Source organism: Pezoporus occidentalis, unplaced genomic scaffold (genome assembly GCF_034315485.1).
Source record: "Pezoporus occidentalis ecotype Australia unplaced genomic scaffold, CSIRO_AGI_Poc_V1 ctg9, whole genome shotgun sequence".
Taxonomy (NCBI): domain Eukaryota; kingdom Metazoa; phylum Chordata; class Aves; order Psittaciformes; family Psittacidae; genus Pezoporus; species Pezoporus occidentalis.
The window spans coordinates 2,036,095-2,050,013 of record NW_026916262.1 but is presented as its reverse complement, the minus strand read 5'-3'; the positions used below and the strand labels follow the sequence as shown (position 1 = coordinate 2,050,013).

The following is a 13,919-nucleotide window of genomic DNA, read 5'->3' as shown; positions in this document are numbered from 1 at the left end:
AGGATATTTTGTATCTATTTTTTCTAGTCACCTGGAAAAGTGTTTTAGAACTAAGTGACTGAGTGCAGTCTGATGTTGTCATCAGCTGAGATTTTGTCCCAGCCACCAACAGTCAGAGACACAGTCCTCTTTTGCTCACTATTGAAGAGTTCCAAATTTCTGTTAGAAACATGAAGCACAACCAAAAGGTATTTTATCTGAAGGACAATAAGATAACAGCATTCTTCTTTTACCGTAACATGACTTCCCATTTCCTTGCAGATTATCTGGGCATGGACCACAATAGTAAGAACCAAAAGTATTGAAGCAAAACACTCCAGGGAAGCAAGGACTGGATAGACATTCGTCTACATCATCTTGACAATTTTTACCTGCATTGAAATACAGAATTTTTTATAATATTGTGTCACTAGGCTTTGACAGCATGTTTATAAAAGATAAAAGTAGAATATGATTCTAATATATGCAGGTGCTGAAATATAAAAAGGGGATCTATCAGGTGCAACACAGTACTTCAGTCTAATAAGTACAGCTGATTAGGTTTGCTATTCACATTTTTTCATCTTATATCAGTATCTTGCTTATTACGGAATATGGAGAAGATGGGCTGTGGGGCTACATGTTTGTCTGTGGGCACAGGAGGAATCACACTGTAACAAAACTCATCACTCCTACATTTCACCATGTTGCTGAGTTCACCTGTGTGGAGGAGAAAAATGGAATTTTGTTCTCACAAAATAAACAACCAGTATATTCATGCAAGAAAAATCTTGAAGTAGGTCCTATAACTTCACAAGACCATAAAATTTCTTCATACTCTATCAGTAACCTTTTTACAGTAAAAAATTAAAAAAAAAACAAAACAAAACCAAACCAACAAAACACCAAGCAACATAGACATAAAATTTGAAACTCCTATTTATCACTAAATGTGATAGTAAAGTATCAATTTACCTTGAAGTTCAGGTGGACATTCACAGTAGTAGCTGTTTATTCCATCCACACATCTGCCAATACCACACGGGTTAAGTTTACAGTCATCAGTATTCACTTGACAGAGATCACCTTCAAATCCAGCCACACACACACAAAGATATCTTCCACTTCCAGGTGGGAAATTAATGTTTGTCACACATGAGCCATTATTTAGGCAATCACATGATTTTACACTGACCTACAAGACATGCCCAATAAGACAATTTTTTTTTTTTTAAATAAACTAGCAATGAGTTTTGTAATTAGATATCTTAAACATCTTACTGGTGGGTGTCACTTTACTGTAATATGCATTACCTCTATTTCTACCTTAGTCTTTGCATTGCAGTCATCTGTCAAAGAAAATGTTAATTTATGGAGATTCATTGACACAGCTTTCCACAAAAGGAGACCTGATGGGGAAAGACTGGCACCTTCTGGACCAGAATCCAATGTGAAATGAACAGCAGAGCCCTCTGGATCTGAAGCCAAAAACTGATACACAAAATCTTCTCCATAAAAAGTCTGTAGCATACCCCGAAAATTTTCAAGCACTGGAGGCTGGTTGTCTGTAACAAAGAAGATATGTCCCTGTTTTAAGCAAAAGTGGCAATATACTTATAAAAATTAAAAGGAGCATATCTTTCTATTATAGAAGTCACATGTAATTATTTCTCTTACATTCTAATGGAATTTGAATAGCACAGGGAAAATACTAGGTATTTTCATTAAAACTGTAACAACATAACCAAGAAATTACTTATTCAATACAAGAGCTTGTAAAGATGCAGTGCATCTAGGCATAAAAAGAAATCAGAATTCATAGAATTTAATGCTGTATTTTAACTATGAAGAGACAGTTTGCAGATGGAAGTACAGGAAGCCATAAAAAAAAAAAAAGGTGATTGCTGTTTCCATTAACAAATGAACAGACATTGTTAAGCAATACTTGGGAATGGGCTGCAGTGACTACCTTGGCAAAACTGAGATGAGGTGATGGAATAGGTAATTCACCCATTGTTCCTAGGAATGATTCGAACCATTCAACAAATTACTGGTAAACTTAGTCTATTTAAGATGCCTCCACTGTTGAGCTCTAACCTATTTGGCAGGAATAACCAGATTCCTAGAAACACCAGGTGAAAACAAATAAATAAAACCCCAAGACCAGGACAAGATCTGTGAAAGAGAGAAGCAGATGCCCTAGGGAGGGTTTAAGTTTTGAAGCTGGAACATAGGAAGGTGATTAAGATTGCTAAATTTTGGGTTACAGTGAAATGACTGCTCCATGCAGGCACCCACCCACTGTGGCAGAAACCATGAAGGGAGAAGAAGCTGTAATCTGTGTCTCAGCAGTTTGATTCTGACACCCTGTTCTGAACGCCAACCACTCTGGAGAAAAGGCTGTGCTACTTGGCTTACGGAATTGCCTCTTCCATGTCTGACTTTGGCAATATTGAATTCCAGTCCATGGCTGTAAGATGGAAATCCCTTGACTCCCTGACTGTTGGATGAGTTTAATTTCATTCATTTAATTCAGGTTTCATTATTCTGGAATCGTTATAGCTACCTAGGCTTTTAGGACAAGTTTGGACTAGGAAAAGATTCAGCAAGACAGGCACCTGTCTTGCTGACAAGAAGTTCTACTCACACAGGACCCTTTCCAATTCAGGCAGAGTCTTGCCAGCACATTACCCATGAAAACACTGATGAAACTCTTGTATTTAGAATCACAGAATCAATATGGATAATGTCCAAATATTAACTGACTAATAAATAATGACACACCATTTAATTCAGTTTGTGTTCTCCTCCTGTTTGGTACCAGAATAATTTGTTGGAAAATAGCTTTTATTCCTAAATGTTGAGGACAAACATTTGTGGATGTAGCTGTGCCAAATATCAAACCACATCAGTCAACCATCCCTGAGTGGTTAAAAACCAGCCCCAGGGAGCGTGAGCAACCAGGAGCACGGTGAACAGAAGGGCCAAGAAGAGATTCAGAGCAGCCCTGCAGAGAAGGACTTGGGGGTGTTGATCGATGAGAAAATGAACATGAGCCGGCAGTGTGCACTCACAGCCCAGAAAGCCAACTGTATCCTGGGCTGCATCAAAAGGAGCGTGACCAGCAGGTTGAAGGAGGTGATCCTGCCCCTCTGCTCTTGTGAGACCTCGCCTGGAGTATTGTGTGCGGTGCTGGTGTCCTCAACATAAAAAGGACATGGGACTGTTGGAACAAGTCCAGAGGAGGGCCACGAGGATGATCAGGGGACTGGGGCACCTCCTGTATGAAGACAGGCTGAGAAAGTTGGGGCTGTTCAGCCTGGAGAAGAGAAGGCTGCTTGGAGACCTCATAGCAGCCTTCCAGTATCTGAAGGGGGCCTATAGGGATGCTGGGGAGGGACTCTTCATTAGGGACTGTAGTGATAGGACAAGGGGTAATGGGTTCAAACTTAAACAGGGGAAGTTTAGATTGGATATAAGGAAGAAATTCTTTCCTGTTAGGGTGGTGAGGCACTGGAATGGGTTGCCCAGGGAGGCTGTGAATGCTCCATCCCTTGCAGTGTTCAAGACCAGGCTGGACGAGGCCTCGGGTGATATGGTTTAGTGTGAGGTGTCCCTGCCCATGGCAGGGGGGTTGGAACTAGATGATCTTAAGGTTCTTTCCAACCCTAACTATTCTATGATTCTATAATTAGGCTGAGAGCAGTAAATTTTCATTAGTTATTTGTAAAGGCTACTGGGGGGGGTGGGGGGGGGGGGGGGGGGGGGGGGGGGGGGGGGGGGGGGGGGGGGGGAGAGGATGCCAATTTCTACATGTATGGTCTGGAAAACAAAATATCATTATCAGAAATTAGGAGAAACATCAGATGAAAAACCAAGATCAAATTACAAGCTAAAGTTGCAGGTACTAAATTTTAAATGAAGAACTTAACTAGTTAAAACTTCACTATTTCCACATATATAAAATCTTAGTACATTTACAACTTCTTGCTATTAAAAAAAGCCAACAACAAAACAAAAACAAATCCACAAAACTATTTAGAACTTACTTTCAACAACTGACCAAGTTAACTTTGATATGTGAGGTCTGCAGAGTAAACAAGGGCTGGTTGGATTTGTGTCACCTTCACCATAACAGAGTCCATCTATGTTGCATGTTTTCTCCTTTTAGAGAAATGACAATGTGATTCATTAATTTTTGGTTATTAACAGTAAAACTGGACACATTTGTAAAGTGTCAAATAAAAACTAATCTATCTGCACTTCCACTAAATAAGTTGGTTTTAAATCTAAACAACTGACAGCATGTTTGGTTTTATTTGGTAATTATATGAAGTACTTTACTTCATCCCAGCTTCTCTTTCTGTGCATGGAAACTCCCTGTTGGAAACCATAACAGCATACATCTGCTCATTTTTCTAGTGTTTTTTTCTGACTGAAATGATGCCTACTTTCATGATAAACAGAGAGAATAATGAAATACATACCTTTAATGTACATAACCCAGGTTCTTGTGGTTCACATGTCTGACAGGCTCCATCATACAGTATCATTGTTTTAGAGTTGCTATAAATGAATCCATCATTAGAAATCTGCAAGATGTACAGTAAAAAAATGGATTAACCCATACAGGTATCAGCGTATCACCAGCATGGAGTGCTAACATGAGCTTCAACTCATTGATAGATACCTACGTTTTGCTGCTTAAACTCTAACAGTCATCAGAAATCTAATCAATACTACCAATAAGCCTAAACAGATATTTGACCGACCACATGTAGGTGTCTAGAGTACATTGAATAGCATGCAGGCTCTACTGACCTCACACAAGGATTCATACAAGTAGACTGGGCTCAACTCAATTTTCTCATAAATATGTCTAATGCAATTTGAAATGCCCTAGGGTAACTATGTGGCCTTTAACTTCTATCCTTGAAGAATATGTGCCTTTTTAGGTCCTAAGGGAAATCTTGGGCCCCCCTTGGAGAAGAACACTCTCAAATGGCACTCAACGCATAAGCCTGGGTGATGAAACTGAGCCAAGCCAGCCTTTAGTACCATTTTAAAAAGGGTAATATCTATGCAGTATATTTTCATTTCAACAGGAACATCTGTAAGTGAATACTTGAAATTTCTGCAAGTACCTTTATTTGCCACCTGGCAATGGGTTTATCATCAACCACATCCATGACATCAGACTGCTGACCATCACTTGGTAACTGACAGTTGACAGTCCTGGAATTTTGGAAGGCAGCTGGCATAGACAGAGGCTCTCCAGGAATCCATTGTCCATCACTATACTAAATGTTAAGACAGAAAATCTGTTTTTCAGTGAAATACAGTAAGAAAATATTTTTATCAGAGTAAAAAAAAAACATGTATTGCATAGTTTGGACAAATCTAATGTCTCTGGATTATAATACAGTAGGCAATATTAAATGCCATTATTTGCACACATACATTTCTGCATAAGCCTGCTCCCGTGAAAGAAAAAGCAGAGAAGTCTTTCCTGCCACACGGCTCTTTGGCACTGCACTGCCAAGGACAAGCGATTCTTGCAGCTGGAGAGTAATGGGAGGGTCAAGCAGTGGGTGATCCTCTAACAGCACTGATCTGATGTATAAGTGCCTCTATCCCTCTCCATCTCTGCTCCCATGAGAGGACAAGCTTTAGTTGAAGGAACAGATGATGTTTTTGGCAGGGCTCAGGTATCACTCCGAGTGCTGGGGGAATACTGGCAGCTAGCCATTAAGCCGTTGCACAAACCAACAGATTATACCATTAACCCTGAAGATGTTTCTTCTAAACTGCAGTGAGTACAAGTCATCCAAGGATCTATCCTGAGAGTTCAAGGTAACAGAATAGGTATGAGAATACTACTTGACTGAAGTATTGATGTGGAAGCCAGGATAAGGATACTGAAAATAAAGTTAGATGGAAGTAAGAATCCAGACAAAGAATCAAGAGAACATCAAGATCAAAATAATTTTAAGCTTGAATAGGTTTTACTGAGCTGGTGTATTTTTTCAGTTACTGGAGGCAGTCATGATATTTATGCAATCCCGATCCTGACAAGGGGAGTCACCTGCTGATAAGGCTTTGCATTTTATTTTTGTTTTGTTTCGCATTTTACAAACAGGAAAATAGAAGGAAAATAAAAGCTTTTTCTGGAAACATATGACCTACTTTTGTTCCAACCAACCATTTTGGTTTTCTTTCATCCTATACTCAGTTAAGGAATTCACAGCAATGGTGAGTAAAAGCGTAACAGCTAAATACTTCCAAATATGTAATTTGGAGTACTATAACCTTTGAAATGTGATGCAGTCTGTTTCTCCAGAAACCTTTTGTTAGGAGCTGGAGGCAAGTTCAGATAATTTTTTCAGAAACAGATTAACCTTTCAAAACACAATTAAAGAACTTTCAGATCTACTATTTTCTAGCTTGTTAGGTTCATCAAAAAACTTATTTCTGCAATTCAACTTAAGAAAGGAACTAAAACTGTGGTTTTGCTTTTGGGAGGTTAAAACACACTCTCATCCTTCACAAAAAATCTTGGTAAATTCTGGGTCTGTCTAATTATAGCTTCCTTGGTGACATCCTACACAAACCTCTATCAAGTGCTGTGCAGTAACCATCCATCTGTGAGGTACTTCAATATAGAATTTTCTAAAACATTTCTTCTAGAATCAAGTATGAGACCTACATCCTCCTTAACATGGTGGGACAGCCCATGGACAATGGATTTAACCTTTCGGAAATTAAAATATAAAAAAAATAAGAAATTCAGTGTGTATTAGTTCTAAATTCTGCCAAAATGCCTCTTCTATGAAATATTGATCATTTAGGTTTAATCTTAAAATATGTGGAGTTCTCTACTGTTGCACGACCATTGACATTTGCATAAAGTCACTATTACTCCAGCCTGAAAATTAAACAAACAAAGCTAAATAAAACAAAACAAAAAACCGCAAATATCCTTCTTTGGTATTTTTAAGGAAAAAATTCCCAGCTTCCTCCTCAACTGCAGATAATAACAGTAGTGTTCATTTTCTAACCTGGCTCTTGTCAGAGAGAAGACCATCAATAAAATAGGAAGTATTTGTAGCTGGGAACCAAATACATCACCACAAACACTGTTATATCAGAATAGCTTGCTATGAGTCAAAACTGAGACATTTCAAACTGTGATAAGTGAACTCCAAATAATTGTTTCACTGTGAGATTGGTCTAACAGTCTTTTAACCTAATGGAGTGTAAACTTTTGATTTTATCATTTCAAGCCAACTTGCAGATGAGTGGATACATGTTGTGTTTAAGACAAATCTATAGCCAGCATTGCTTTATCTGTCAAAATCATTTCAGCATCTGCTGGAATTAACTGAGGAAAACTTTTGTCTCAAGAACAGAAGTTTCTCATTGAATGGTTCCTCTTTCACCAACTCCCCCCACCATCATTACATCAATGAAACCCAGTTTTACTGTGAAGTTTTTTTCTATTCTCACATCTAACGTGACATAAAACCTTGTAATTGCCAACTGCTTATTCCAGGCTAACACTTGTAAACTGCTTGTAAATTTGCCTTGAGCAAATTCTAGATGTGTGTAACAAGAGTCTCTCTGTGCAGTGTGACATTTTTAATCTGTTCAAACCTGGGGTATAGAGCTGACACATATCATTAAATAGCTGTGGCTTCTACCCCAGGGAAATGGACAATGCATCAAAAATGCCTTTCTCTTTTCATAACAGATTGATTATGTTTATAAAAGGGCTATTTCAAGCATTAGATTTGAGACAGAAATCTAATAATGTCTTTAACCTTGCCATCCTTTTTCAAAGAAGTGGTACTTCACTTCCTCTCCATAAGCACTTAAAAACCTGAACAACTATGTACTGGCTGTTACTAATGGGCTGCCCTTGCCCTTTTCTGATGGATAGCTGCTGTATGCAGTTATCTCGCTCTCGGCTGCTAAACATTCCTGTTGTTTTGTATTTCTCTCATCATGGAGGAAATGGCAATCTTGCAAAGACTTGAGTGTTTGCTGCAAAGTGCTGACTGCCTTTGCTTTTACCTTATACTAAAGCATTGGGTTGTACCCACAACAACGAATAATATGTTAGACTTTTTTCCCCTCATTCTCCAAGAAGTTTAAAATGTGATTGTTACTATTCAGGGAGACCTACCTGTAGTTTGACAATTTCACATTTCAGACTCAGTGACTCCCTGAAGCCATGTCCAAAAGCTCTCACTGATGTGCAGTCATACTGTCGAATATTGCACAGCCCAGCATTCTCCAGAGCTGTAATTTCTGGAGCCTGGGCTTCAAAGAGAAGAGATTAGATAATGAATGTCAGGATAGTCACTCATTCTTATGCATTTACATTAAGCAATACGTGTGTTTCTCTATCCAGCTAAGAAAACTATAAACAGTGAAATCTGGACTTATCTGAAGAAAGTCATAAAGAGAAACATTTTTTATTGTTAAAATGAATCTTAATTTTAAAGCTAAGCTTCTGTCTCTCTTGGAACTTGAGTATTATGAAGAAGAGAAAAACTTCATATAATAACAAACACTTTTGAATATGTGTTTTGCTTGGTCATCTTGCATAATAATATCTCAATGAAACTCAGGCCCTAGTAATAGATACTGGAGAGGCTACAGTTATGCAGTAATTTGTAATGGGAATTTTTTGTTTAACAACAAAAAAAAAAAATCTCAGGTGGACATTATTTCAGCAAATAAACTGGCTAAGATTAGAACACTCAAAAATAGTTTTTATGAGCAAAGCCAGTTTATTTGACTTCAAAAGGAACAAAATATTTCATCATTCTCTTATCTCTTTCACTATTTGCTTTTAAATAGGTCACTAAAAGAAAAACACCATTGTGAAACAAAATATTAACAGATTTTGTTTCAAAAGTTTTGACTTTTGTAGTACTTTTCCACTTTTTCCAGGATACCCGCTTACTGAATTTTTACTGTCTTATTTAGTGGAAAAAAAACCAAACCCAAACCCAAAACAAAACCAACCTGCCCAGCTCTCTTTGTTGTACTTTTTTCTTCACCATCAATTGTGCTCCCACCATATCTAGCAGTTAGCTTACAGAGATGTAACATCACCAGAGAGAAAAACATCCCACTTACAGTAAATAATCACATAACACTATAAAAAATTAGGGAATGGTTGGACGTGGCAGATCTTCCCTGAAGAAGACAGCATGCAGAAACATTGCTAACTTCTTGGGGCAATACTCTGGATTGCAAACCCACTGAGTGGTAAATCTTTAAAATCTGACATACTAGAAACTAAGCCCATGTTTTGCCCTTCGGAAACAAGAATGCTGAATAGAAAACAATTATGGCTGTATTACAATGGAACTTGCTGGATAATGAACAGGGCCACTGTAGGGAACCCCTGTTGGCATACAAAAGCAGGAGAGAAAGGCAGTAAAATAAATGCATGTTGCAGAAACACTGAGAGCATTATTAATTAAATCTCATTTTTCTACCCCACTTACCAGACAGTATGCTGCAGTCATATGAGCTGTAGCCTTGAAAACATGCACAGCCCCATTCTGTACATTCCCCATTACCATTGCAGAGATTGGGACATTTTAATGCTGTAAGTAGGCTTTCAACTGACCCTTCAAGTTCCTGCTGGTTGTAATTTATTTCTTCCAAAACTCTTTTCTCACATTCATTCTCTAGAAGAGCTAAGGAAGCTTCTGCCCAAGTGAGGTCATCTTTCAGCAGCAAATCTTTAACACACATATTGATTGCATCCTCTATTCGCCGGCCAAGAAGGCCACCACAAGATCTTCCTATACTGGAGTTAGCTATTGCCTGCTGGCATAGTAGTAAAGCGCTAGGCTCTGTGAGGCCAGAGGGTGTGGGCCAAGAAGGGAGAAACTTCTGGTCTGTGTCAGTGGCATAGTCCTCTGGAAAAAAATAACTATAGCCCTCTAAGTCTGTTTGGCTAAGACTTTGAAATAGAAATACTGGATGGTATTCATAATAGTTTTGGCGCTTCCCCCTACTTGTAACAGGTTGACTTTTGTCAAGATGACTACTGTAACGGTGAGAATTTCTTCTAATGCCTGAGCTTGAAGTTCCTTCTCTTTCTACACCAGTATTTCCCACTGAGGTTGCAGAGACACGTGTGTTTACTAGTGATGTTTTATGAAGATTGGTTTGATTATCCTCCCTCTGCAGAAGTGTAGATGAATCCATTTCATGTGCAGATGAACGTTTCTTTAAGCCTCTGACAAGACTGACGGGCCCAAGATACTCAGCAGTGACATCCAGTCCTGGTATCAAAGAAAGAAATCTACCATTTTCACTTTCTTTACAAGACAGAGAAAGTTCTGATTGTGAAACTGTCTCTAGTTTATTCACTGATCTATATAGGCCAGCATCTTCAAGTGCACAGTCACAAAAGACCATTTTTCTAGAAGATGTTAAAGAAGCAGGTGTCTTGTCAAACAAGCTGTCTCCTGGTGAAATTCTAGAGAAGAAAGAAAAAGATGAAACTGTATCTGAACTATTTTCACTGTTTTAGTAAAACAGTGATTTGTTTTGCTTTTTGTTATTTCATAGATCACAGAATCTGCAGCATACAGCTACACTTAAAGACCAGTTAAATCAAAAAACTATGACAGTAACTTATAACTGAAGAACTAAGAATGGATATTTTCTTTATACTTTGAAATTTTGTTCAAAACCTACTCAAACTAATCTTACCTCTACTCTTTAAAAACCATTTTGGCACTTCAGTTTCAATTTTCAATTCATTATGGAATATAATGACAGCATTCTAGCATTAACTTAAAAACTTAGATTTTATTTTTTTTTAGGTTCTTAAGAACATGAAGGAAAGGTTGAATCAAAAAATGATGACAACTGAAATAGAAGTATTTTGTTACCTCCATTCCTTAATAAAAGAGGAAGGAACATCAGCATGGTTTGGGATTTCCACCCCACTTGTGGTGTGATAGTCATTCTCTGCACTTCCATCAAAGGTGCCACAGAGTCCCACTGTATGTCTGTAATCCAAACTGGGTGCCCTCAGTGTTATGCTCATTCCCCATTCACTCACATCAGCACGAACAAAAGCTCCGGAAGAAAACAAAACCTAAAATGAGATTGATGATATCATCACGAGAAACATTTTTATTTTACCTAACAGAACCAGGTATGTTTGCTGGCAAGAAGCAATTGGAAAACAACAGGCATACGAAGACATCCCATCAAATTCTTGATCTAGCTATTCTGGATCTCACAAATGTCATTATTTCTCCTCATGAAGCCCTGGAAATAAAAACCCTAGCAGGCAGCTAGGTGGTGCATTATAGGTCCATAAACTTCTTCCACCATTAGCAGGTATACTGTGAAAGGCCAGTGACTGCAAAACCACAGAGAATCAAAGATCAGCTGGGCTGCTCACACTTCACATGTTAACATATGGAAAAGGATGATTCTAATAGTATGGATAGACTTTTTCAACATCTTTCTCAACTTTCTTTTCAGCTACATGGTTCCCTGTGTTAGTAGCTTAATACAGAATTACTTTCTACCTGCAAAGCTGATTCTAAATGTTTGACAAAGCTCAGAACAGTCTCAAATATTTACTATTTAATATCAGACAACTTTACAATATCTTGAAAGAAATACTAGAAGCCTCAATGACAAAATCCATTGCAAGCTTAAATACTGTTTATAGTATTAATTTGCTGGAGAAATCGAAGTAAGTATTTTAATTTTTCTTGTTCCTAATATCCTTTTAATTTCTCAATTACTTAATGTCATCTTAATATTTCATATCTGAAGTCTTCAGATTAAATGCTTCAGATAAAAGTTAAATATTTAAAATAGTTTTATAGCAATAGCCAAACCCAAGTTGTAAAGTATATCCGTTTTTATGGCTTGCCTTCCAGACCAACAGTGACTAAAGAGCAGCTGAGGGCTTCATTTTAACATTCTGCTTCACTTGAAGTTCAGTGGAGTCATACAGCAATTCTATCTACAAAAGAAAAGCTACAGGAAATTATAAAAGTAAATGTAAACATTTTAACTGAGGATTGCATTATCTAGAAAGACCATTTACACTTCTAATTGCGTGGATGTCATTTGGCATAATTCATTATCTGCATGCACAGCCTTCCTAGGTGACACTGGCACGAGTGAAACAGAGCAAACAGATACCATTTTGGAACATCAGGGTTTCTAAATAATCACATATTGCATTTGAAAACTCCACCTTCATCACAAGGGTTGTACTCTGTGGTTGACAACATGGTTCCTGAAAGGTATGCATGTCAACACATCCTAGCTTTTGAGGATGTCATCTTTCACTTACAAGCAAAAAACACTAGCCAAAGGACTATGATTGTAAGACAAACATTATGCTATTGTTTAGTTGCAGAAAATGAAAAATGTTTTAGTTCTGAAGTTGGTGTGAATTGGTAAAAATAACTGTAGAGATAATCACTACATCCACAAGCAATTATTTACTACTTACTGTTACTTTTCTTCCTAGGTAGGATTCAGTGATTCTAACATTGCTTCCTGTTGTGTCTCTAGTTATTACAGATAAGTGTGGCTGTGTCTCGTGTAGCTGACCACTGCACATGTCAAATGCAATTATATCACTTCCTTCTTTGGCAACAAAGCCACAGTTGCAGGATGCTGGGTAGTGAAGAATTCCGCAGTCCCACTGGCGAACATGAACTTCAAAATCTCGAGACGTACTCTTGTAGAGAACAAATGTTCCCTTTTTAAAATTGTCATAGGGCCTGGAACCAAAAGAATAGCATGTGGTATCAGTTTGGTTATAAAATAGTGGTATAACATGTCAGCAACTTCATCTTATAACAGACTTCTAATATTTGGTGAACCTTGATAGTGCAACTTATTTTGCTGCATCAGAAAACCCAAACAATTCAGCCAACAAACACATTACTTTGTTCCGAACAAACACCATCATGACTTCCTCTGTGCAGCTCTAAATCAAAAAAATTAAACCCGTTTACAGCAGAAAAATAAGGAATAAAAGAATGATAATATGTAGACAATGGTTGTGAATGGAAACACAACCACGAAGCCACTGCCATTCTGTTTAGGGTTTTTTTAACAGTCCTTATGAAAGGGAACCGGAGGGTACTTCTCAACCTTTGTGTTTCTACAGCTGTACACCTAGGCAGCAAGAGCAGTAAGACACATAGCTGTGTGCATGGGGGAGGGGGAGAGGCAGCTGCTGAAAACCATATAAATACCCTTTGCAAAATGATTTAGAAAGTCACATACTTTTAAAAAGGGCTGTTTTAAGAAGACAGAGATGGGGAGCGCTTCTTCACAAAGATTTGAAAATTATTTAAGATGAAAACCATAGATAGAAACCCATAAATAAGGACTTATTTTTTTTTTCCTTAGGGTTAGGCACCTGTTCCCTGAAGCAAGGTTAAAATAGCCAATTTAATGATTCAGTGGTGAGAAGGAGAGGGAGGAAATAAAGAAAAAAATCCCAGCTTTTGCTACAAGTTAACAGCCTCTTAGCTATAAACAGCATTTGACAGTTAATTGCAGAATGGCGATTTGCTTTGTGTATAATGGGCCAGCAGAAAAGCTGCAGATGACTACCCTATTGGGACTGCATAGGATTACTCGTGACTCAACAAGGACAGTTCCTTTAATATATGTTTCCTCAATTTGTAAAATTAAGTAGCAACAGACTTCATCCTTTAAAAGAAAGTTCTTTCCCCTCAGCATTATGCTTCCAGCTGGATCACATCACAGTAGATCATTTCTTCATAAGAAAGCTTGATCATAATGCACTGATGGTTAAAATGCTCAGTCAGGCCATCCCTAGAATTTCCACCGAAGGAGGAACCACAATATCACGATAGTAATAACAAAGTTACTGGGGTTATTACTAGTCACAG

General features: G+C 37.9%; 1 protein-coding gene across 1 annotated transcript in view; it reads right to left on the bottom strand.

Annotated features, from left to right (window-relative positions):
* The window catches only part of VWDE (von Willebrand factor D and EGF domains), a 41,813-nt gene that overhangs the window by 11,546 nt on the left and 16,348 nt on the right, over window positions 1-13,919 (bottom strand). Inside the window, exons 10-19 of the mRNA XM_062605091.1 lie at window positions 12,500-12,773; window positions 10,905-11,113; window positions 9,501-10,486; window positions 8,165-8,301; window positions 5,124-5,279; window positions 4,467-4,571; window positions 4,029-4,143; window positions 1,294-1,544; window positions 955-1,174; window positions 234-371 (exon numbers count right to left, since the gene is read on the bottom strand). Coding sequence (XP_062461075.1) covers window positions 234-371; window positions 955-1,174; window positions 1,294-1,544; window positions 4,029-4,143; window positions 4,467-4,571; window positions 5,124-5,279; window positions 8,165-8,301; window positions 9,501-10,486; window positions 10,905-11,113; window positions 12,500-12,773 — 2,591 coding nt within the window. The remainder of the gene's footprint in view (window positions 1-233; window positions 372-954; window positions 1,175-1,293; window positions 1,545-4,028; window positions 4,144-4,466; window positions 4,572-5,123; window positions 5,280-8,164; window positions 8,302-9,500; window positions 10,487-10,904; window positions 11,114-12,499; window positions 12,774-13,919) is intronic.